This window comes from Lutra lutra, chromosome 15 (genome assembly GCF_902655055.1).
Source record: "Lutra lutra chromosome 15, mLutLut1.2, whole genome shotgun sequence".
In the NCBI taxonomy this organism is placed as follows: Eukaryota; Metazoa; Chordata; class Mammalia; order Carnivora; family Mustelidae; genus Lutra; species Lutra lutra.
In genome coordinates, this window is record NC_062292.1 from 45,909,720 (window position 1) to 45,936,615 (window position 26,896).

The 26,896-nt window shown below is 35.2% G+C and overlaps 1 protein-coding gene across 9 annotated transcripts in view; it reads left to right on the plus strand.

The window, feature by feature from the left end:
- KCNT2 (potassium sodium-activated channel subfamily T member 2) overlaps positions 1-26,896 on the plus strand; it is a 348,859-nt gene that overhangs the window by 207,597 nt on the left and 114,366 nt on the right. For all 9 annotated transcript variants that reach the window (XM_047705388.1, XM_047705393.1, XM_047705394.1 and 6 more), the window contains exon 14: positions 12,264-12,372. In XM_047705388.1, coding sequence (XP_047561344.1) covers positions 12,264-12,372 — 109 coding nt within the window. The remainder of the gene's footprint in view (positions 1-12,263; positions 12,373-26,896) is intronic.

Below are 26,896 nucleotides of genomic sequence, written 5' to 3' on the forward strand. Positions count from 1 at the left end.
TGAAAATAAAAAAAAGAAATTTGTAACATCTTGAAAGTGTAGATTAGTAATTTTGATGAAATTCATTCCTCTGTGGATTGTGTTTATTCAACATTGTCTGTTTTTCAGCTTACTACGACTCAGTCTTGTCCAGGACTAAAATAAATACGTACTTACATACATACCTATGTACATATTTACATACTCAATATCATAAAAGAGGTTTTCTTGAACTTGTGTGATAAACTTCAGATGATTACCTCGTGTAACTTCTAGGTTAAATAGTATGGGGTCTTTTCTGATTTTTAATACACAATGCTAATTTGCTCTTCAGAAATGTATAACTTACTTTTGCAAAAGTGGGCAATATTCCTTTAACTCTTGCCCCTTGGGCAAATGAAAAATAATATTAAGAACATTATTATTATTATTATACTGATAGTGGCAGTCAGCATTTATATAGTCCTTATTATGTGCAAGGAATAGTTTTTTGTTTTGTTTTATTTTGCTTTTTTTTTTTTTAAGAAAGGGAGAGAAAGACTCTTTAGTAGGCTCCATGCCTGATCTCATGACCCTAAAATCACAACCTGAGCCAAAATCAAGTCAGATGCTTAATTGACTGAGCCCCTCAGGTGCCCTGGACTACTGTTCCAAAGCACTTTTTGTAGATTAACTGAATTAATTAATTAATTAATTAATTAATTAATTTTCATCACCACCTTGTAAAGTCATGTGTTAGTTATCTATCGCTGCGTACCTGTACCAATCCCAAAGCTTTTGGTGTAACAACACATTTATTATCTCACAGTTTCTGTGGATCAGGAATTTAAGAGGACTAATGGTCAGTGTTGCAGTGAAGGCATCAGCTGGGACTACAGTTACATGAGGGCTTGACTTGGGCTGGAAGATCTGCTTCCGGTCTGGTTCATTCTTGACTCACATGGTTGGCAAGGTAGTGCTGGCCATTGCAGGAGGCCTCAGTTCTTTACCTCTTGGACTTTTCCTTAGGGCTACTTGAGTGTTCTTATGATGCAGCTGCTGTCTTCCCCCAGAAAACACTGACCTACAAGAGAGCAAGGCAGAGACCACAATGTCTTTTGTGACATAGCCCTCACTGTCCCACCCTGTAACTTCCACAATATCCTATTGGATCAGCCCTGTTCTGTGAATACCAGGATAGGAGAGCCATTATTACTCCAGGACACTTGATACCATAGATAGATTTCATTAGTATGGTTGACTCTTGACCAACATGCATTTGAACTACAGGAGTCAGCTTTTATGTGCATTTTCCCCCAATAAATACAGTATGGCACTCTAATTTTATTTTTCTTATCATTTTCTTAATAACATTTTCTTTTCTCTAGCTTATTTTGTTGTAAAAACACAATATATAATACATATAATATACAATATATGTGTTAATCCACGGTTTATGCTTTTGGCAATGCTTCTAGTTAATGATAGATGATTGATAGCTAAGTTTTAGGGCAGTCAAATGTTCTATGTGGATTTGCCATCTATGCATAAGGTTGGTTCTCCTAACCCCTGTGTTGTTCAAGAGTCAACAGTATTCTCATTTTGCAAATGAGGAAATGGAGACACAAAGATATTAAGTGAAATGTTGATGATGCTGTACTAAGTGGTAGAAACAGGTATTTAATCCATGTTCTCTGTCTCTAAAATGTGTGCTGTTAAGAGATATGTGGTATTGTCTAATAGTTTAATTTATTTTGATTTTCAGTTTTTGATTACTAAGAGAGTTTCACATTTTCATGTATCTATTGCCCATTTAACTTCTGTGTTCATTCATATATAAAATACATCCCTGTACTCTTATTTTCTACAGAGATGACTATTTTTCTCTTAGTGAATTATAGAGATTTCTCATATTCTAAAATTATGAACATTTTGGCATTTTAAAAATTGCATTTTTTTTTCAGTTTACAAGTTGTCTTTGGATTGCATTTATGGTGCTTTCAACTAACAAAAATTTTGTCTACTTTTTTTACCTTTGTGCTTTTTGCCTCTAGATTGTTCATAGATTCATCTTTTAATATTTCAAATCAGTTTACTTTTCCAAAAGTTACTTTCTGTAAGACAGAATTTGTAGGAACCCCTAGAATTATCCCTTAAGGCCAAAAAGGAGTGGGTGAAGTGTAAATGACTGAAATGCCCAACTTATGTTATTTCTTGGAATCTGTTGATATGAATATTATGTTGAAGAATTGTAAGAGCTGTTTGGTGGAAAGTTGATGGTATTGAAGAAGAACACCCAAGTGGGCAAGGACTCATTTAGACCTAACATTTGGCTCAATTACCCATTAAATCAAACTCCCTTTGCATTGAGGAATTCCTTTTAAGTTGCACATGTCTCCTGGTAAAACTGAAATTTGTCTTCTTTTGTACTTTTACTTTGTTCAGATTGTTAGATGACCATCTAGTTGAGAGTAGCATCTATCTGTCTGTCTACCTATGTATCTATCATCTATCATTTTTCATTTAGTAAAATCATTTTGGAAGGAAAGGGAAAGATTTAGTTATTATGGGAGACTGTCAAGAGGCAAGCAGTGGCTAATAAGTATGTACTAAATGTCTACTATAAGTGATGATGTGAGAACTTCCTTTGCAGTTTTGTCCAGAGTAATGACACTACCAAAAAAACAGCTGTCACAGATTGCACATAACAGCTATAAATATGGCCATGGGTTGTCATGTGTCTGGGAGAATCAGGTAGCATCTTCCTTTATTGGTAAGGGAAAGGTGTGCAGTCATGTAAGCTCTATTGCCACTTATTTATTTTTATAAAACAAAACTATTTACTTGGTATGAGACTATAGTTTTACTGCATGCTGCCCTTTGTTATTTCAACCTGAAGTTTGTATTTTTATAAGACAGATGTAAATGACTATATGTATTTGTCTAATACGGTACTAAGCACAGTTGCCTGAAGACTACATGCTTAAACACATGGGATTCAGACGCATATCTTGTGACTCCAAATCTCATGACCCTTTAAATCAAGCAACGGACAACACTTACATTTTCCTACTTTGTCATACATTTTTACAAGTGCTAAGAAACTATATTTTAAACTTCATAGAAAGCTTGATTCAAAAGATCCATTTTCCAGTTTGACAAGAATTCGTGGAGATTTAGAGTGAAAGAACTATGTAATGGATATACCTGCACTTCGACATCATCCCAAATACTTCCAGGCTTATCTATATTCTTCAGACCTCACTCACTCTTCTTTGTTTCTGTTTTGCTTATTCAACCTTCCATTACCACCTAAACACGCTACTTCTGCCTCCTGAAGACTTTTAATGCAGTGCTATTAAGTGTCGATCGAAGACCAATGTCAGGCTGCAGATGTTTGCTAGGCTACAAGTTAAGTACAGCAATCGAGAGTAACCATTTAGCAACTTTGATAGCAGTTCAACGTCACTGTGACATCCAAGTGCACCATCAGTGTGTTATCTCTTTGGAAAGTGAGTAGACTCCTATCAGAATCATAGGTGAGTCATGCGTGGCATGATTTCTGTGCCAGTCATGTATAATAGAACGACATAAGTGTCTGCAGTGGTTTGGAAATTAAGAAAAAGAAAAAAAAAATGCTGGTTCTTCATCACAAAGAGCTGAGGAGCATTGCTCCAAAGCATCATCAGTGTGGATTCTCCCTAGGCCTCACCTTCCTTTCTTCTCTTCTGCCCTCTTTAGGCAAACCAAACTCTATGGATTGTCATTTCAACCAAACTCATAATACTATACTAATTTCCTTTGTTTTTATGGCTCCAGATTGGAAAAAAAAAATCCACACAAACAAAATCCTACATAGGTGGATCCCCTTTTCCTGCTCCTTGGCCTCATGAGCATTGCTGGAGAAAAAAAAAAAAAAAAGAAAGAAAGAAATCACTTAGTGGGTCCAATTCATGTTACCACAAACTCACTTGGGCAGCTGGGAGGCCCTTAACAGTGTGGGGTTTTTTCTTATCAAAATATCTCCACTCTTGTGTTATAATCTAAGACTTTATCTCATTTTTCCAAATGTTGCTTTGTTTTCACTTACCACTTCCTGCTTTTCTTCTATTATAACACAATTTCTTCTCATCTCTATACCAGATCCCATTGCCAATGCTCTGTCAGCAACTTTGTATTGTTTTCTCTCATTAATCTTCAGACCTTTTTTGTTGTTAATTTTCCATAAAAATTTAAATATCCTTCTACCTCTCTGATTTTTTAAATTAAATTAAATTAAATTTTGTTTTATTTTATTTTATTTCAGTGTTCCAAAATTCATTGTTTATGTGCCACACCCAGTGCTCCATGCAATACATGCCTCCATAATACCCACCACCAGGCTCACCGGCCCCAACCCCTCCAAAACCCTCAGTTGTTTCTCAGAGTACACAGTTTCTCATGGTTTGTCTCCCTCTCTGATTTCCCCCAACTTCCTTCTCTTCTCCATCTCCCAGTGTCTTCCGTGTTATTCCTTATGCTCCACAAGTGAGTGAAACCATATGATAATTGACTCTCTCTGTTTGACCTATTTCTTTTTTTTTTTAAGTTTTATTTATTTATTTGACAGACACAGATCACAAGTAGGCAGAGAGGCAGGCAGAGAGAGGAGGAAGCAGGCTCCCCGCTGAGCAGAGAGCCTGATGTGGGGCTCAATCCCAGGACCCTGGGATCATGACCTGAGCTGAAGGCAAGAGGCTTTAACCCACTGAGCCACCCAGGCACCCTGTTTGACCTATTTCACTCAGCATAATCTCTTCCAGTCCCTTGCATGTTGTTTTAAGAAAATTACTTTTGTCCACTTTCTTCACCGTTCAAATAAGTTATTCTTAATTATCCTTAAATCTTCCTTTAAACATCACCTCCTTGGAGATGCTTTTTTCGATTTGCTCCAGGGCAGGAAAGGTGTCCTTTTGTATCCCCTAATAGCACCTGCATTTATTTTTTTTTGTAACATTTATCACAGTTTAACAGTATATTTGCTACTAATGAATCTAGAGATCTTTCCAAATCCCTTTGAATCAGTGACTCAAATCATTTTAGTCTAGCTGCAATTTGTGTGTGTGTGATTGCAAAGTAACAAAATTGATTTCAAGGTCAAGTTTGACTTCATTCCTTCCAAACTGCCTCATTAAATGATGGGTATTTGGGGGACATAGTGGTTACATTTTTTTCAGTTATCAGTTTAATTTAGTGGCTGTTTGAGCCATTTGTCCATCTGGTAGCAAGCAGTAATCCTTAAAGTGGGTTCAGGACAAAGGAAAACCACTAGAATATATCACTTATTTTAATCCGTTTGTTTAATCAGTTTTAAAGTTGTTTAATTTTTGTAGAGTTCTTTGTCAGTAGTTTGAATTTAAATTAATAATAATGGGGGCGCCTGGGTGGCTCAGTGGGTTAAAGCCTCTGCCTTCGGCTCAGGTCATGATCCCAGGGTCCTGGGATCGAGGCCCACATTGGGCTCTCTGCTTGGCGGGGAGCCTGCTTCCTCCTCTCTCTCTCTCTGCCTGCCTCTCTGCTTACTTGTGATCTCTGTCTGTCGAATTAAAAAAAAATTAATTAATAATAATGAATTTAGGCAAGTTATTTTACTTCTGAACATCTGATTTGTTATCTGAAGATGATTTAATACCATATACATCATAGAGCTTTCGTGAGTTTTAATAATATATATACAAAATACATACGAATCACTTAGCATAGAAACTAAAATATTGTTTGGTATTATTATTACTATTAAGATGATTCGATAACTGTATTCTTAACTCTCAATAACTATCATGAGCTACTGAGAAGAGAATACATTAAGTTAGAACCCAAAGAAATCAGAGCCCTGAGGACACTAATTTTTCAAAAAATATTAAAACTGCTGTATTTCTGACATGTTTCAAAGAAACAGAGATTAATAGAGTTAACTGTTCTGCTCTGGAATACAGGAAACTTGATTCTCCTGAGCATTTAATTAATACGATACATTAAAACCTGCAGCATTAAAATAATGCAAGGATTCAAGCAATTGGAAAATCAAGCAAGCTTCTCATACTTTATATTATTGAGATGTAATAAATCTGTTTTATAGGGTGCTGCCAATCTCAAATGGAGCTGAATTCTCTATGTTTAATAAGCATTCTTATATTTAGATCTTGTGAAACTAAATGACTTTTAAAGGTTCACTTAAGCCTATTCTTAGATTTGTTGTGGTTGAACGGCTCACTATCCTGGAACTGGCAAAAGTCTCTGTTGTATGATCATGCGTGTGTGTGTGCACACACACGCAACACACACACACATTCACCAATTGGTTATTGTATTGATTAAAGAGACAGGGTCAAAATCAAGTTCAATTGTTAGAGATTATCTATTCTCCTCTAAGGAAAAAAAAAAGCAATTTTCATAGCACTCGACCCTCTCATGCTTATAAACAGTCTAATAAGCAAAGAATGTGTGAGATATTTTATAACACAATTTATTCAGTCAGTTTATGTAATAAACATATCCCCATAAAATGAAAACAAATAGCAGTTTTTAAAATTTACCCTGTTTGGTGTTCCTGTTTAAAAGCTCTTTTCCAAAGGATATTTGATTTCTGTAAATCACAACCCTGCATTGGTTTAGTGCATTTTCCACTGTTGTTACTGCTTTCCAAAGATCTGTTACCTAGCAACTGCATAGAAGAAGCTTCTAGTATTTTAAATCATACAGGAGCTCAGAAAACACTGAGGCAGACTTTAAAAAAAGATTCTGACTTGTTAAAATGTAATTAACAGTTTTATTTTCCTTAAAGTAAAAGGGACTTGAAAACAGATTTGATTCATAAGTATCTATAAACTTGTATCTTTAATTCTAAGTGCTTATTTTAAAAGCCCCTTAGATTAAAAATAATAAAATAACAATAAAAAAGAAACCAAGAATCTCACATAATCCTACTATTTTATAAGTCATAGTTTTTGAAAATTTTCCTACTCGTTGAGGTAGCTACTGTTAATAGTTTGATTCCTGCTCTTAAAATTTTCTGTGCTTATTCAGACATACATGTGAGCATATAAGCTTACAGGCAGAAGTCAGCATTTTTATAAAACGAGGATCGTGTTTTAATTCCAGAACAATAAATTTATGCTATATTGCTTTGCTACTTACGTTTTTAAAAATGTATTATTGGCATTATTTCAAGATAGTTTATTGACGTCTTTGTTTTTAATAAGCATGATTGTGAGGTTATGTACTTGTTTAGAATTCTGAACAGCATTTCATACTCATTGTCTACCTTTCTTCTCAGAAAATCCTATGAGGCACATACGGTTACTATTCACATTTTAAAAATCAGGCAAATTAGGCTCAGAGGGATCAGTATCTGTCCATGGCTTGGCACACTCAGTAGTGACAACACTTGGTCTCCTGTGCTCATGCTTTAACAGGAAGCTACAAACAAGAAGGTTCTAAATCAAAACAGATACACAGAAATTGTAAAAGGATGAGAAGAAGACATGAGATGCACATCATTTTGAAAGAGGACATGCTTTCTTCAACAAGGGAGGAAAATTAGACACTATAAAGAAAAAAAGGGACCGATTCTATCATTGCTAAGGAATTACCTCTGCGTAATCAAGATGGAGTTTTTGCCATTATGTGGTCTCACCAACAAGAAGGAAAGAGTTTAGGAAAGGTGGTTTTGTCCACAAAAAAATAAGATGGTAGCTGGACGGACCTAGTGAAGTGACCATAGCTAACTAAAGGGAAGCTGGAAAATGTAATTTCTACCTGGACAGCCATGCACCCAGCGACAGCTGGGGGATGGGTGAGAGGAAATAAGAGCTTCTCTTACTCAAAGGAAGAAGGAAGGAATGAACATGGGTGATAGCAGTTTCAGCCACAGTCCAGATCCTTATACACCTAGTAGTCCTGTACAATATTTTCCCTATATATTGAGAGATTCATCCATTTATATGAAAAACACTCCAGAGAGCTGTATCAATTATTGCATCCAACTCAAAGCTCATGGCAATCCAGCCATGCTGGATAATGCAAAGTCAGTTTTAGGTGTGGCTTCTCACGGTCTGGCAACACACACGCTAATAAATTAGTTAGCTACCTCTACCCCTACTACTTATGCATATAAAGTAGTGAAACAAGATAATTTTGGTAAAACATCGGTGTTTAGAAAAAAGAAGAACTGGAGACACACAGCAGTTGTTGGTCCATAGCAATGAAGAAATCCTGTCAGACATGAAGGGTAGAGACCTCGTAATAAATTCCTTATTAGACACTCATTCTGCTCTTAAGGAGTAACTCCTTTGTCTTTTCATGTCTATTCAAAGATACTCTTTATTCACTATTTTCTGTGGCCACAGAAAAAGTTCAAATTGGAGCAGAGTTCTTTCATTCCTTTCCATATGTCAGTAATTGTGCTCCAAGTTCTTCTCCAAGGGCTTTCTTAAACCTGCTGTGTATACTGGTTTTTGTTGCTCTGCTCATATCTCCTTCTTGATTGTAATGACAGCTACCTTGCCATCATCTAAAACAGATAAGTTTGAGTAGGAAAACAGCACTTTAATCTGATAATTGCCACAGGCCTGGCTTTATTGGTTTGGGAGAAGTCTTAGTGGAAGGCCTCTCATAAAGACTCTGAGAAAGTATCATCTCCTGCTGTTTAGGGTATGGGTCACTTTTTTGGTTCTGCAACTGTCCAGATTCTTTCTTAGACACTTGTTTTAGCTTTCTGGCTGTAAGAAATAATGCCCTGTTTAAGAGAGCTTTATTCCTTTTGCTCTCTGCTTCCAAAGTGATCTGTTCTTACCGCGGGTCGTCTCTTTATGTACACCTGACTAAAATCAGCAAGGCCCTGCCAACCACACATTTGTATTCTTCTCCCTTCCAAGCATTTCTCTAGACATGTTTCCATAGATATGTTGTTTCTGCATACAGAGGGGAAAATGGATAATAAGGAAAAATAGCAATTTCTGTTACAGATATAATTCTCCATTATGCATTTTCAATATACTTAAATTTTATATAACATTGTCTCACATTTTTTTTTAAAGATTTTATTTATTTATTTGACAGACAGAGATCATAAATAGGCAGAGAGGCAGGCAGAGAGAGAGGAGGAAGCAGGCTCCCCGCCGAGCAGAGAGCCCGATGCAGGCCTCGATCCCAGGACCCTGGGATCATTACCTGAGCTGAAGGCAGAGGCTTTAACCCACTGAGCCACCCAGGCGCCCCAAGTCTCACATTTTTAATTAAAAAAATTATTTGATAAAAATTGGCAGTTTGCAACTGGGAAATATCCCAGAAAAAAAAGACAAGTAGCAGAAATTTAAAAAAAAAGAGAGAGAAAGAGAGAGAGAGCTGAAAAGCCCTTGGTCTCCTAGTTTACTCATTCTTTCCAACACTGTATGGTCATAATAGTTAATGATATTGATAGCCATGAAAATGATTCTTCCAATGCCCTAGATTTGTGTACCTGTAATTCCCCTATTTCAAATGTTCTTGTTCACTGTCCTATTTCAGCATCCGCTTCCAGAGGGACACTCCACAGATCATGTCATTACTTGTTAATGTGACACTTCCATAATCTCTGTTCCTGATGACCCTCTTTCTGACCACTGCCTCTCATTCCAGTTCACATCCTCTAGTACAGAACTCCACCTATCTTTTGACTACACCGGGACTTAAAATTCATTGATTCTACCAAACCTTTGCCATTATTGACAACTGCAGATCCTGTCTTCTCTTCTTAACCTGTTTGAATTCCATAGCACACCATTATAATCCGTTATTTTAACTCATCCTCAGTTCATTGACCTTTAGTTAGACTTGTCAGAAGTCACTGTGGTGAATTTTCTCGGTCTTCTTGACAGAAGATAGTGTTTACTTCCATGAATTTGAATGTGGCCTGAATAAACAAAATAAACAAAAGATAATGTGCAGACTATTCCCACTTTAAATTCATGATCCTTGATTTCTCGGGGTCAGCAGCTGCCACATATCATTTCTGTGTTTCACTGTTCTGTTTCTTCTTCTACTCTCTGAAGCGACTATGCTGTATTTTCTCCTCTTAACCTCCAGACTCTCCTTTGCTCCTTATTTCCAACAATTTCACAAAGAAAACAGAACCATAAGAAGAAAACAGAATTTTCATAAACTTACACCTATACAATCTACCTACCAACCTGCATGTATACCCGTCTGTTCTGCCTCCCCTCCTATTATTATAAATGAGCAATTTTAGCAGCGATGTGACTAAGAAAAGTCATGGAAAGGTAGTATAGTATGTTAGTAAGGTTACCCAAATTCTGCCAGTGTATGAGTGACATTTTAAGGAATGTGAAATATATCCTATAAGCTTTAGAATTTATGGAAGGTCATTAATCTGTTTGGCTTATAGCACTGTCTAGTTATTGGTGATAACAGAAATATTCCATATTTACATTGTCTGATACTGTAGGCAGTTACCACAAATGTTTTTGAGCACTTTATTGCTGTTAAAAGATGGCTAGTAAGAGGGAGGAACTGAACTTTTATGTGTATTTCAATGTATTTAAATTTAAATGGCTAAATGTGGCGGTGGCAGCTCTAATTGGACAGCACAGTTTTGGAAGGGTAATAAAATGCTGAAGAGTTGGAAGACATGAAAAGCAGTTAAGAAGCTCTTGCATTTGTCTGGGTGAAAGATAAACATAGTTTGAATAAAGATTCATAGTCCCTTAGCCATAATTCCAAAATCCAGAAAATTCTGAAAAAAAAAAAAAAAAAGGAAAGGGAAGGAAAGGAGGAAGGAAGGGAAGGAAAGAAGGCTGGATGGATGGATGGAAGGGGGAGAAAGAAAAGAAAGAATGGGAGAGAGAAAGAAAGAAAAGCATTTCTGTTGGTGGTGAAATCACACCTGACCTGAAATTATTTGGTAGCAATCCTCACACTGAATTTTATTTTTCCACTTAGTATTCATACATTTAGCTGCAAGAATAATAGTATGTTAAAGCATAGGTTGCTCCCTACATGTATTCCATAGGGTCTGGTAGATAAAGCACATTGTCTTTCTAAAATCTAAAATAATAATAATAATAATAATTCTAAAAGCTGATATCTGGCTCTTAAGAATTATGGATAAGGATTGGAACCCTGTAACAAGTAGGGACAGTGTAATGGAGGTAGAGAAGGTGGGGAAGACAGAGAAGACTTTAGTGGTATGTTCAATAAACCTTGGCTATCATATGGCATTGAGAAGTGAGGAGCGAAGTTGCAGTACTTAACTGATTCTGCGGCCCAGGGGCCCCTGTGTGTTCATTCTGTAGATATCCAACTCACCTACAAATTCAACCGTCTATTTCTTAATGTAGCTAAAACTATTTTCTGGGAATATTTATTTTCTTAGAACTTTACACATTGTCTTTATTTCTCATACCAAATGTAATTATTTACTTGGGAAGGAAAGTCCACCCCCCCAAGTAAACAATATCTTAATCACTTCTCTAAAATATGATTTCTATGGAAAATTGGATACCTGGTATCTGTGCCCTCATTGCTGTATGAAGTAATAGACATGGGCTGAGTAGCATCACCTCCCTTTAATGTGGCCTGCAACCTCTCGTATGCCCCCACCTTTAGCACACTCTCTTGCTTTTATGTCAGTGACTTCAATTGCCGTTTATTATCTTTCCTGATTGAATCCTATCGTCTTCTGCATTTATGACTGTAGGTCCTGAGGTCAAAATACAATTTTAATTTAAATGTATTTTAGCATTAGTTTTTATTGCCTGAAGTCATAGTTGTTTTGATTGTACAAGATCTATTACCACTATATAAATGTTATCTACCATGTCTTTTAATAATTCTAAGTCTGTGTGCCATGTGACTATGAATTTGATAAATCAATAATGCTTTAAATCAATACTACTGCATTTCATACCATAGAATTATCAGAATTAAAAGGTACTTTATACAGTCCCTGAATTGTTTTCTATACTGAGCCTTCAAACTATCTATCTACCTCTCACCTCCTTGTACAGATGAAGCATAGGAAAAATAAACATTTTTCTGAAGGCTGCCGATTTTATTAAAGACAGAAGGGGCCACTTAACTCATAATCTAGTACTCACTCTCATGAAACATTTTTCCTGGGGAAAGTTGCACACGTAAAAATATCTTGAAGACAAGTGTGTTTATGTGGAAACTTCTGTAATTTTATTTGCTGTTTTATTTTTCATATTATTTTAAATTAGTACTCTCCAAGGTAAATTATTCTAATTTACCTGTTCTATTTCAAACAGATCACGTTGTTTGTGAAGAAGAGTTTAAATACGCCATGTTAGCTTTAAACTGTATATGCCCGGCAACATCTACACTTATTACACTACTGGTTCATACCTCTAGAGGGCAGTAAGTATATGTTTTCTTTAAGATAACGCATTTTTTAATTGTAAAAATAATAATAATAACAATAATATAAGTGCATTCCTGTGATTTAGAAGTACAGTAAGCCAAGGTATATAGCTAGATATGTACCTATACAACACTTGTATTTGTGTGAGTTATCTTCATCTGACAGACAGATGGATAGATAGATAAATATAGAACAGTTAAGAGGTGGGGTGGGGGGGAGGGGGAGGGGGAAGTGGTCTAAGACATATAAAAAACTGGCAGTTATTTTCTGTCTTTTCTAACTAATCTTGAGATAATTTGTTTCATCCTAAATTCTAAGTGTCTACATCATTTGTTAGGTCTAGGATTAGGACACTGTTTCTATTTTCAAGATACTTAACAAATAAAACTTTAAAACACAGGATAATGACAATCATTAGTATGAGATCTTGAAACAATTTTTTTCTTTTCCTGAGGTAAGTTTTTATTTTAAAGCTATACGTACATGATTGACCTCAAAATTAAAGCTTTACAGTTACTATAAAATAACAAAGTACTTGATAAAATTAACAAGTAATATAAAAGAAATCACTTTTTTATATGCATTTCAAGGTAGATGAGGGAAAGTTCTAAGACCATTTTGTTGTTCTATGAGAGAGTTTGTATTTGACTTGGATGATCAAGGAAAATATAATCTGTGAGCACATCCCCACTCTTATTTGAAGAGACAAATGTTACATTGCATTTCATACCTTTTCTTATTCCTTATTTAGTATTTTAGACAAAGTGTTGATTTTCTAAGTAAATTTTACTGTGGTGCTTATGAATATGATTATTTAAAATTAGTAAGTTAATTGATTGTTATTTATGTGAAGTGTCAAATCAAATAAATCAAGAAGGAAAATTCTTTTTGGGGATTTAATCTTTAATTTTTTTAAATTTCTTGGGATTTAATACTAGATGGAGTAAGTTGCTAATTGGAAAATAACAAACACCCTGCAGTATTTTCAGGTAGATTTTACTCCCTTATTTTTAATTATGTCTCTGCTCTATTGAGATAGTAAGATTTTCTGAGGAGCAATTTTCTTAAAGTTCTGAATGAAAATATTTCTGTTCTCTATATTTACAAACCTTTAATTTGTGCAATGGAAAAGATGTAACAGGATTATGAATAAATTGTTTTTCTTTGAAGAAAGTAATTTCATTTTAATGAAATTAAATAAAATACTGAAAATGACTTTAACACCAATCAATGGAACATTCATAGAACTCATCACAAGAGTTCATTATTTTTCCAAGCCCTCTTTGTCATGAGATGCAACTTTAGAACTGAATATCTAGTCTCATTTTATTGTTGTAGAAATGATAAAAATGAGGCTCATCAACGCTAACATACATCATTAATTATAGACTGGTTAAATTGCACAGTTCAAGTCCTAGTAAATATTATTTATTGGCATACAATATTGCCTTAGTGAATAAATTGCTCTTGCTCTAAGTTAAAAAGGCATTTCAGTGATCCTTAAAATATGACTTTTCCCAATATACTTTAATGAATTTTGCCTTACTACAAAAGAGGGTTGTCGAAGACATTTTTCCTCATAATTAAGGATTTTCTTTGAATAAGATTGACCAGCAAAATTACTTCGCAACTGTCACCATAAATGCTGCAGTCCACCAGAATAACTTTATTGAGCCATAATTTACGTACCATACAAACCACCCATCTATTGCATACGATTTAATGTTTCTTGGCATATTCACAGTCTTGTGAAAACATCACCACCGTCTAACTCCTGAATCTTTTCATCACTCCATTTTATAAATGAGAAGTCTGGGGCACGACATCTAGAACAGCATGTCTGACTCAACACTGCACCTAGTTCATTCCTCTTTTTTTTTTAAATTCTAACATTTTTAGCTGTAGAACTTAATACCCAAGATTCTCTCCTTGTAATGACAAAATGTCTGCTTTGCTTTAGGCTATTCTCCTTCTAAGTAGAAGGAGGGGGAAGACAAAGGTGCAAAGTATTGCCAGCTGGGACTACTTGAAACTTTCCATGAAATCCAACCATTGCATTTTAATGTCTTAAGATATAGTTATATTTTGCATATTAAAATATGAGTTTGTTTTTAATTATGTCTGCTAGGAATGTAAATAATTTTAAAATTAAAAATTTTGTATACACACTTTATATATACATATATATACATATTTATTTAAATTTATGTGTTTACTCTTTTACAATAATTAGGTTATATATTAAAAGAATAAAAGATAAATCAAAGGATCTTGTCAGGAGATATATTGATTCATGCAAATAACTGTGAAAGCCTAAGTTTTCTGTGTGAAATACAAAGGTCATTGTTTCTTATTAGAGAGACAGCTCAAATGCGGTGATTGCAAAATTGGCACTATTAAAAAATATTATTAAGTATATCTGTAGTATAGTTGTTAATTATTATTACTTTTTGATAGTTGGCCCTTTACCTGAATTTTAACATATTATTTAAATATATTAATTTTGAGCCAAAATCAAGCCTATTATTATAAAATATGTGATCCAGAAACTTCTCTCACTAAAGTACCAACTAAAATTGGACTTTCTGGGAAGTACATATCCTAATCACAACTAAAATTACTTCTGTTTGGTAGTGTTCATGCTGTAAATGGGGCTCATAAATTTAGGAAGGAAATGTGACAGAGATAAAAGATCACCCACTCTGGCAGCTTGAAATGGTTGACTCACTAACTGGCAAAGTTAACTATCACTGAGCCAATTACATCCTCCATTTCATTCTCAATCATATTTTGTGGAAAATTTGTGATAATAATTTTCTCATCCATTACTTTATTCATTTATTTGACAATTATTTATTGAATGGTTACTCTGTGACAGAACCATTCCAGGTGTTACAGTTTCAACAAGGAAACCAATAGAAAAATCCTAGCTGTCATGAAGGTGTTATTCCAATTGGGGAGACAGATCAAAAATAAATATGTAGAATATATCTCACATAGACACACATCTAATGATCTGAGAAACAGCAAGTGGACTAATGAGTGGAGGTTCAAGAAAGGTAGTAAAAACTGAGATCTGACAGGGAAACACTGGTCCTATGGCCATTATAAGGGTGGTGCCCATCATTCTCAAATGAAAGATCACTGAAAGATTCTGAGCAGAAGAGTGATAAAATTTGAATAAGAGAAACAAACACACGGGCTTCTTGGTTGAGCAAAAGCAATTAAGAGATTATGGGACTAATCTAAGCCAGAGAAGTTAAATCTTGTCTTGGGTGAGGGCACAAGCATGGAAGTGATTAGAAGCGCTCAGATTCTAGATGTATTTTGAAGGTTTTGTTATCACGAATTGTTAATTAGATGTGGGGTGGAACAGAAGGAAAAGAGTCTAGCATGACTGCAAATTTTTGGACCAAGCAACCAGAAGAATATAATTGTGATTTACCACAATGAAGAAGATTGGGGAGGATCAAGATTTTCATTTTGGACGTAATTTAAGGTACTTGTTAGACTCCCAAAATTATGTCTAATAAAGAGTCTGGAGCTTAGCTACACTGATGATAAAAATTTGGCTGTCATCAGCATACAGACACTTTAAACCATGAAAATGGATGAAGTCATTTCACAGGATTATTTTGAGGATTAAGTACAGTCATCCCAGACCCTAGTAGGTAGGTACTCTTTAATTCTCTCATTGGCTCTATTTACATGTATCAAGTGAGTCAGATTCTATATGCATCAAAATCATTTTTAAAATTTGGTGTCAGGGACAGTTTGACTGTGGCAGGAGAGATGCATTAAAGACAAAGCAGGACACCCAGAACCATATATGTATTTGTGATGGAGAAAGAAAAGACTGAGGCCATGCACACATGCGTTTTTTATTTAAATTAGAATATGTTTGTAACTTTATCTGGATATTTTTTGGAACAAAGAATGACATTAATGAGCAAATATTTATCGCAGTGCTTCCAAACAATTAACAGCGAAGGTATATATCTCACCATGGCCAATCTTTCAACTCAGTCTTAAGTATTACAGAGATTGGGATTAAATACATTTTGAAAAAGATGACTCAGGTATGTACAATGTCAGGCATTTTACTCTCAAGCAATATATTATTCAGTCATGGAAGGTTTCATAGAAGAAAGCCAAATAGAGTTACAGGAGGTACAAAACTATTTTGTTTTCTTAAAAGATACAAGTTTTGAGATGCCTGGGTGGTTCAGTCAGTTAGGTGTCTGCCTTCGGCTCAGGTCATAATCTGAGGGTCCTGGACTTGAGTCTCACAATAGGCTCCCTGCTCAGTGAGATTTCTGCTCTTCCCCTTGCCTCTGCCACTCCCTCTGCTTGTGTGCACTCCTTCTTTCTCTGACAAATAAATAAATGAAATCTTTAAAAAAAGATGCAAGTTTTTAGTGAACTTTTAAAAATTTGTTTAGAAGAAATGCATTATAAAAAATAATTTAAATAAGGAAAGTATTAAATGCAGTAAAATTATTTTTAAATGTAGCAGAAGACATAAAGATAAAAAAGACAGATATCAGAGAAAATGGTTAAGTCCTATAAATGTAAGCAAGTAACAGTTGCTGGCAGATTCAGATTTCATAATACATTATTACAATATATTGCAATAATTTTCTTTTGATTTCTATAGCCACAGAAAGGGAGGTCTCAAATAGAAATCAATTCATATATGATATAAATATATGTTTTAAGTATTTTGAATGGGTGGAAAGATGTAAGAATTCCAATGTTACAATCCATAACTACATATTAGAAGTAAGGGGAAAGCGAAGTTGCTTTTTTATTTTAGTAAAATCAATTTCAAAAAGTTGCAGTTTTGTAACTATGTTCCTCAGGGGTGGTTATTTCATAAGAAGCCCTTCATTAAGTTACTAGGACAAGTGTGTTATTTTCATCAATGGCATCTGGAAACTGCAGATTTGGGTATTGCTGCAATGCTTTTTGTAAAACAAAAATTAAACACTATTAAGTTTTGTCTGTTGTTTTCAATGTAATTGGCCTATTTTTAAAAAGAAGAACACCTTCATTTGTGGTTATTTCCTTAGCTTGCAAAATTTTATTGTACCTCTACATGCAAAGTGTTTGTAAAATTATAGAGAGATAGTCTTGTTCAGATTTCTGTCATGAACACTATAATTATGTACATTTAAATTTAAGTGAAATTTAGGCTTTCTCAAATAACTGTTTCACCAGAGATTGCTTAATAGTTTTGGGAAATCTTCAACCATAGTAGAAACACATTAAGCCAAAATGCACTGTAATCAATTTTTGTGTGTGGTATATAAATAGTGGTTCTATTATTTCATATTATTGCCAAATTTGTGTTCCAAGGTGCAATTACTAATGCTTTTGGATGGAAGTTAATAATTTTCCTGAAAAGTAAAATTATGGACTCAAGTAAGACTGGGAAATGCAGGATAACACATTACATTTTTAATGGCTTATTTTTTAGTCTTTTCATTTGAACCAAATTTAGACTCACAGAACAGTTACAAAAATAATACAGAGAGCTCCTACCTACCCTTCCCATATAAACTTTCATTAACATTTATATCTTACAGTATCATAGTGCAGTTCTCAAAATCACAAATTAACATTGGTACAATACAATTGACTAAATTATTGGTCTAAATGAATTTCACCAGTTTTACCATTAAAATCCCTTTTCTGTTCCAGGATCTTCTCCCTGGCAGATTCAGGGAGAAGCAGTTTCTGAAATAACTTAGCAATTATTTCTGCTACGCCTCCTCCAATTGGTGGTAGTTTCAGTGGGTAAGATGGGAAATCAGTATAAATTAATGACTTTTAATGCACGTATATCAAAGATAGACACAGAAACTTAGATCTGTGTCTGTATGGGCCTGTTAATATATACAAATATAATTCCTAACTCTTTGTTTACTGAGAGAGCAAGGACGGCTCAGTAGCCCTTAGCACAGTTAATGTTCACATCTTGGTTACTACACACAATTCTCTAATAATAACATCTAGGGCTTCTTGGGGTATTGGGTGGATCGAGGATGTAGGCAGGGAATATACAAGAGGAGTCTGGAAAAATCTGGTGGTGCCAGAAAGTAAGGAGTTGCTCTGAAGAGTGTGGGGGTTTGTCAAAAATGACACAAGAAATAACTTGAAGGAGTTCCTAACATGCTAAGATGGGACAATTTGAGAAACAAAGTAAATAATGATAACATTCTATTTTAACCCATAAAATCAAGTAAATACACTGATGTAGGAAAGCAGTGAATAAATAAGCAGGAAAGAAGAATAGCTCATTTCTTACCAAAGAATTCGAACTAATACATGTGGAAGGAAAGAGAGAAATAAGAAGTCATCACAAGGCAAACAATGGTTGTAGACACCATCCTCCAAAGGCTGCTAGTATTAGTGGGTGAATGTTTAAGGAAAGCCAGGATCATTGTGTGGTCTCAACATGTCTGTCCATGTCCATGGTATTTAATAACTATGAAAGGAAAAATTATAATTTTATAGTGAAGTAACCTGACAGGCACAGTTTTAATCAAGAGACCAAGGTAAACATCACCAATAAAAAGAGATGTCAACATCATGTAATCCCTGTGATATGCCAAGAAGTACATGACAAAGAGAAGTACATGACATAATTTCTTTGGTATTCTTAATAATATTTCCTGATTTTGAAGAAATACCTAGACACACCAAAATTGAGAACATCCTACAAAATACTGACCAGTACTCTCCCAGATGCCAAGGTGGTGAAAGAGGAGGAAAGCCTGAGGAATTAAATACTTAGTTTTAAGCATTTTAGTCAGCTTTATTTGGGAGTGATTTAAATATTTTAAATAGTATTTTGACTGGCGGAATTCTCCAAACAAAATTGTCAGGAAATAAATATATCTGGAGAAAACAAAGAGCAAGGTAGGGCAATATTTTGTTTTATCTTTTTCTTTTTTTTTTTAAGTAAGTTTTTCACCCCAAGTATGGGGTTGGAACTCATGACCCTAAGATCAAGAGTTGCGTGCTCTACCTCCTGAGCCAGCCAGGTGCCCTCATTTTGTTGTATCTTTGACCCTAAGCAGAACTACAAGGATCTGCACTAGAACGTGAGGAAGTCTTCATTGTTTCTCTGACCTCAGATGAAAATTAACCATGAGACTTCCCAGGTCTCTTATACTCCAACATCTGGGGAGTCCCTATTTTAAACACCATGCTGAGGGAAAAGGAAAATCAAATGTCTTTTACCATCTCCCAAAAAAGGACTGAAAACAAGGGAGGGAAGCATGGACAGAGGTGGAGATGAGAAGGGTCGGAGAGTTTTTCTCCTTTATAATACTGAGCTGGTCACAGAGGGCCCAGGGAATCAGTTGCCTTGAGAAAGGAAGAGAAAGTTTCTTAAAAGTAACAGAGGTTAAGTGCCAGGCTCTTGGTTTCAGCTCAGGTCATGATGCCAGGGTTATGAGATGGAGTCCAGTGTGGGACTCTGTACTCAGGGCAGAGTCTGCTTCAGACTCTCTCTCCATCTCCCCTCCCCTCTACACTTGTGTGCTCTCTCTAAAAAAAAGTTACAGAGATTATAATTACCCCCTTGACTGAAAGAAAGGTAAATGGAAAAAAAAAATGTGTGTGGGGTGGCAGGACAATCTCAAATGAATTACCTTTAATTCTCTTGGAAGTTTCCCATCCCAAAACTGATAGAAGATTACATTTTGTCATCTGGCAGATCTAATGCAGTCACTCTCTTCCCATAGGAAACTACAAGTAAAAATAGAGTGTCCATGAGAGGCACTTGGTTTTCCTTTAGAGTAAAACATTATTGTTTTGTTTTGTTTTTTTTTTCAGTTCTAATGTTTGATTGCTCCATTTCAAATAATTGTCACTTGGAGTATAAATCTTAAACTTTATTTGATCAAACTTTCTTAAGTCTGCACTTCTGTTTCCATTAATAGATAAATGTATATGCTTTTCAGTGCTTTCAATCGGAGTTGAGAAAATTAACAGGCTTCTCCCGCCCGCCCACCATACCTCAAGTCTCTTTCCCATCCCTAATGGCTCACACCATTAGCAACCTGGTAACTTACAGCTGCTTAGACTCCTAAGGAAAAAAAAAAGGAAGGTCATAGAAAGGGCTTTGACATATTTCCTTCCCATATCCTTCTCTTCTTTTCTGCTATGGAATATGAATTTCACTGCAACTATAAGCTACACAATAATTCTCACTTTTTCTTCTAAAATTTCCCACCTCATACTACCCTGCTCTAAAGTGCTTGGATTTTCCTGGCTATTATATTAGTTTGCTAGGGCTGCCATAACAAAGAAACTGGGTGGTTTAAATAATAAAAATTTTATTTCTCACAGTCCTAGAGGTTGGAACTCTAGTGTCAGGGTATTGGCAGGTTTGGTTTCTCCCAAGGCCTCTATCCTAGCTTGCACATGGCCATCTTCTTCTTGGGTCCTCACATGATCTTTCCTATGTCTCTTCTGTCTCTTATGAAGATACCCGATTGGACTAGGGCTCACAGTAAGTCTTGTTTCAACTTCACTTTTTTTTTTTTTAAGATTTATTTATGTATTTATTTGAGAGAGAGAGAGAGAGAGAGAGAAGGTAGGGGTGGAGGGAGAGGGAGAGAGAATCTCAAGTAGACTCCATGCTGAGCATGGAACCCGATGTGGGGCTTGATCTCACAACCCTGAGATCATGACCTGAGCCAAAACCAAGAGTCAGATGTTCTTCCAGATGAACAACCAAGATACCCCAACTTAATCACTATTTTAAAAGTCTGTCTCTAAATACAGTCACATTCTGAAGTGCTAGGGGTTAAGACTTCAACATAGGGTTTTGGGAGGGTATAAAATCCATAACAGCTGTGGAGTTGGGGGCACCATGGGTTTTGTTGGAACACACCTATAAGTTATGATTGTTTCCACTATCAAACAGTTCTGCTGGTTCTGTGGAAGCCTGCTCCTTTGACCATGGAGATTGAGAAAGATGGTGTTGTCTGTATGCCCCAATGGTGCTTTTTCCATTTCTCCCATGACAAAACATTTTTGAAAAAGGACTACAAGATTGGAGGTCTGAATGGAGGTAATCACAAGAGAGGGAAATGATGCACCTCTGAAAGTTACTTTTTTCTTTTATATAAGTTATGTGTACTGAAAATCTCCATGGAAGTGCATTTCATTTGGTGTCTCTGAAATATGTTTGATTACCTGAGAAATGTATTCCTAAGAACACCTATTAAAATATCAATTGGAACAGTATTTCATTAAACATAGTTTGAGAAATTTGGATATTGCTCTCATCTGGTAATCTGCTGTTTGAAAAGCCTTAAATAGCTCATCATTCATTATCAAATTAGATTCAAATATGTCCATTTAATTTAAGGCCCTCTATACTCCAGTCCTAACTTATTTTTATATCCTCATCTCCCATGATTCTCTTATATATGTCGTGTCCTCCAAATAACATGATCCTAAATATACTTTGTGGTTTCCACTTTCTACATCTTTTTAAAAATGTTGTTCCCATTGCCTTGAATTCATTTCTTCTGGCTTTCCAGAGGATTTTGCTAAATCAAAAATCCTATCTCCTCATGAATATTTTTAAACTCCCCAATTTAATGTGATTTTTGTTTCTATGATCTTGTATATATTTTAACATATTCTGCCAGAGTATGTATTTTTTAAGGGTTTTATTTATTTATTTTAGAGAGGGAGAGTGTGCGGGATTGGGGGGAGGGGCAGAGGGGAGGGAGAAGGAGAGAGAATCTCAGGCAGACCTCATGCTCCACCCTGAAATGGGGCTCAATCTCACGACCTCAAGATCATGACCTGAGCTGAAACCAGGATTTGGGTGTTTAACCAACTGAGCAATGCAGGTGCCCTTATGAGTTTTTTTCTTTCAATGTATTTATTTTTTCTTGCTTAGCAAGCTGCAATTTCATTCAAGGTAGAAAATATTTTGTACTCATACCTTCACAGCATGGACACTCAACAAATATTAGTTAACTAAATGAAGTAAAGAGTGCACTAAAGATGATTCACTGAAGCCCTTGCTTCAAACTGGTTTATGAAGCATATGACTTCATCTTCTCTCCCTCTTGAGACTCTGTTGAAATGATGACAGAGAAGTAAAAAATAAGTTCTCATTAATGAAAAAGAAGTGAAGGACCTGAGAGATTTCAGTCAATTTCTGGGAGACGGAAAAAGGAATTTTTCTGTTGACACCCCCCTGTGACATTCAGAGGGTGATGCAGCAGGACAAAATGGTATCCCCCATTGCAGATCTGGGGTGCAGATTTCTAGAAAAAGAAGTCAAATTTTAACTGAATTTCTGAATACTAAACAAGTTACCCTTGTTCCATCTACCACAGTACCATTCCCTGCAGTTAATTAAGTTTAGTCAGACATTTACTGCTGGGAAAAATCTGTTTTTCCTAAAAACACTAGAAGAAAATGCCTAAAGTGTATGCTAGTAGATACTTTGGAGTTGGGGTTCAGTATTCCATAACTGGGCATTTGGTGGCTCCAGACAAAATAGCATGATCCCTTCCTACTCAGTAAGGGTGTAACCTGCCACTTAAAACATTTACAGACAAAGGAATACATTTAATATTTCTGTATCTCATACTCAGAATTTTGAAATATGGCTCTTGCCATTCACTAAGTATCAGTATGCAGCATGAAATGAAGGAAATAAATCCAGCCAGATGGAAACAACTATCTCTATACTCACTGGAATTGTTTTGGATCTATAGGGAAGGTTGGTTTTATCCTCACTAGTGAAAAAAAAAATCACATTTGAAAATAGAATTGAATGTATTTTTTGAAACCTCAGTGAGTAAATATTTTAAATATATTTTTGAAAGAGAAGTGTAAATGATAGTTTAGAAGAATATTAAAGAATTATACAAGAGTGATGATGGCTGTTGAAAAGAATAAAATGCTGAGGAAATTTTTTTTATTTGTAGAGTCTTAAATTTTCAGAAACTTTAACTTAGATTTCTGTTGATTATATTTCTGGAGGATCTTATCTTCTCTTTAATAATAAGAAAAAAGCCATGATAAATAAATACACAAATCTAGAATAGCTAAAAATTATTATAATTATTATTCTAGATTTAGGAAGAATAGGAGTTATGGTGGAGAAATAGAAAGTAAACAAGACCTTTTGAAATTGACAGAATGCTGAAATTAAAATTTAATAAAATTCAATAGCAAAAAAAAAATAGAAGAAAGAAAGAAAGGAAAAAGAAACCTGATTAAAATACTAGCAGAGGATCTGAATGGATATTTTTCAAAGAAGACATATAGAGATGGTCAACAGGCAGGAATGCTCACCATCACTAATCATCAAGGAAACAAAAATAAACCACAATGAGGGTTCCACCTCACAGCTGTTACAATGGCTATTATCAAAAACATGAGAAGTCACAAATCTCGGCAAGGTTGTGGAGAAAAGGGAATCCTTGTATACTGAAGATGGTAATGTAAACTGGTGCGGCCACTATGAAAAACAGTATGGAAGCTCCTAAAAAAATTAAAAATAGAACTACTGTATGATCCAACAATTCCACTTCTCGGTATTTATTTAAAGGAAATGAAAACACTAAGCGAAACGCTCTTCAAATCCCCATGTTCACTGCAGCATTATTTACAATAGCCAGGATATAGAAACAACATAAGTGTCCATCGATAGATGAATGGATAAATAAGTTGTAGTATGTACACACGCACACAATGGAATACTATTTAGCCATAAGAAAGAATGAAATCTTGCCATTTGCAGCAAGGGTGGAACTTGAGGGCATTACCCTAAGTGGAATAAATCAGACAGAAGAAGGCAAATATCATATGATCTCTCTTATATATGGAATTTCAACAAAACAAGACAAAACAAAACAGAAAGCCAAGCTCATAGATAGAGAGAACAGGTTGGTAGTTGTCATGGTGGAGGACGAAGAGTGGGCAAATGGGTGAAAGGGATCAAAGATGCAAACTCACAGTTATAAAATAAATGTCATGGAGATGTAATATATGGCATGGTGACTATAGTTAATAATACTCTATTGTATATTTGAAAATTGCTGAGAGTAGATCTTAGAAGACCTCATCCCAAGGGGAAAAAACAGAACTATGCATGAGGATGCATACCAGACTTTTTGCGGTAATCATTGTGCAACATATACACATATAAAATCATTAGGTTGTATACCAAAATCTAGTATGTTATATATCAGTTATACCTCAATAAAGATTTTTTTTTAAGTTTTAAAAGATAATATCATAGAAATCCTGAGGATAACAGATAAAAGTGCAGAGATAGACTGTGTAAGAAGATGGATTTGCAGTGCAAGAGATCAATCCAAGAGAAATAATGTCTGATTTAGTGGGAATTCCAGAGAACATAGAGAAAATAGAATATAAGAAAATATAACAGAATAAGGGGATTCAAATCTTTACATTGACAGGGTCTCTTGCTTGTAAATGATAATGATTGAAGAAGAATTATACCTAGATGCGTCGCATTGCCAACTTACAAAATGATAATGATGAAGAAAAATTTCTTAAAACTTGTGCAAAAGGGGAAAAAAATTCAGTATTGACTTGGATTCTTAACTTTAGACAAGAGTATCCACTTAACATGTTTAATCTTAAAGAGATTATGAAGGAATACCGATAACTCAGAGCAAGCAAGTTAGCCTCTATCTAGACTAAACTTCCATGAACAATTTCCACTGCCACACCACATGACGAACCAGATAAAAACCTCAGAACCATTCCACCTCTGCAACAAAATAGATGCCACTTGCCTACCTGTTTCTTCATTTAACTCACTTTCAAAGTAACCATAAGTCTGAGGTTGCAAACCTAATGACCAATGGACCAAATTATGCAGGTGGTACGTTTTCCTTGGCTACCAGCCTGATGTAAATTTTTTTCTTTTGAATTGATTTCTTTGAATTTACCTTTTTCAGACATGTAACAGCCAACTCACCATAAGCCTGGACACTCCCCTTTGTCTCACATCTGCCCAGATTCCCATATTTACGTTACAAACCTTGCTTTGTGGACACTGCAGTTACAGAACTCTGTAAACTCTGAAAGAGGAATTCCAAAGATGAATTAATAATGGCAGTATGATGATATGAACAGCACCCATGGGCAATCTGTTGTGAGATCATTCTTTCCGCTCATGCTTCAGAGAAGGCAGTTAGTAATAGAGAATGCCTACCATGATATAAAGCTTGGTAACATTATCATTAAGAAATACTCAAAACTCTACCTTAAGCTGAAGATTTGGAAGGGTTTTTTTGGTATGTGTGTCAAAATTTAACGTTTGCATGAAATAACATGCTAAAAATAGCACTGAATAGGGTTAAATAACATTACATTTTTGCCATTAATTCATTTCATAAATAATAATCACATGCATCCACACAGTATAAGGCACTGACTTTAGAAGTTTGAGACATGGAAAACATGAATGTATTCTGATCACAAAAAACTAATACTCAATACAGGGCAGGACACAGTGAAAATATGACATATATGGATTTGGAACATATTATAAGTTTCACCTAGTAGATTTATTTTTTTAGTAAAATACCTTTTGCCTATGGTAAGATTAGCTTGCATACCTTGAGAATAAACCAAATGACAACATGGGGAGACAGTAAACAAATCTAGTTACAAATAATTGTAAAAGGGCAAAGAAATACTCAAACGATAAAATGTAAATAACAATAATTGAAGCTTCTATAACTCCTTTATTCCAAAGTATTAATATTTTATGGCATATAACTTTCCTGGGAAATTCACAGTGGTGTTCTAAACTAAAGGGATAGATGTAGTAGTGCTGTTATGAACCATACAGGGGTACAAAGCACTTGAACCAAAGCTAAATGTATGGTCTTCGGTAAGCAAGCAGGCTGTGTTCTGAGAAAGAGAGAAAAGAGTAAGCACATTTTAGGTATGAATTTTTATTAATGCTAAACTAGAACAGTCTAAAAATCAGTGGGCTATGGTTTACTTAACAGTGGAGTTGAAGAGCTGAGAATGACGTTCATTATGACAGACAAATTTACTTTTTCACTTGACAGTTTCAAAAGTCGATGAACAATCTTGGGCCACCAGGGAGGTGCAGTTGTTAAGTTGTCCCACTGTTGGTTTCAGGTGGGGTCATGATCTTAGGGTCACGGGGCTGTGGGATCAAGGTCCTGCGTCAGGCTCCGCTCTCAGTGCATAGTTGACCTGAGAGACCCCTTCTCCTGCTGCCCCTTCATTGCCCCTCCCCACCCCCATCCTCACTCTCTCTCAAATAAAATAAATCTTTTTAAAAAAAAAAAAAGGTAGATGAGAAATCTTTACAGAATTTTTTGGTATGTGATAATTAGACGGTTCTTTAATTAAATGAGCACTTTGGAAAATTACACTGGAGTTTTTGAAAGACAAACTAACTTTAAGAATAGTGAATTTTGGCCACCTTCAAGTACATACCGTGTTTCAGATTTAACA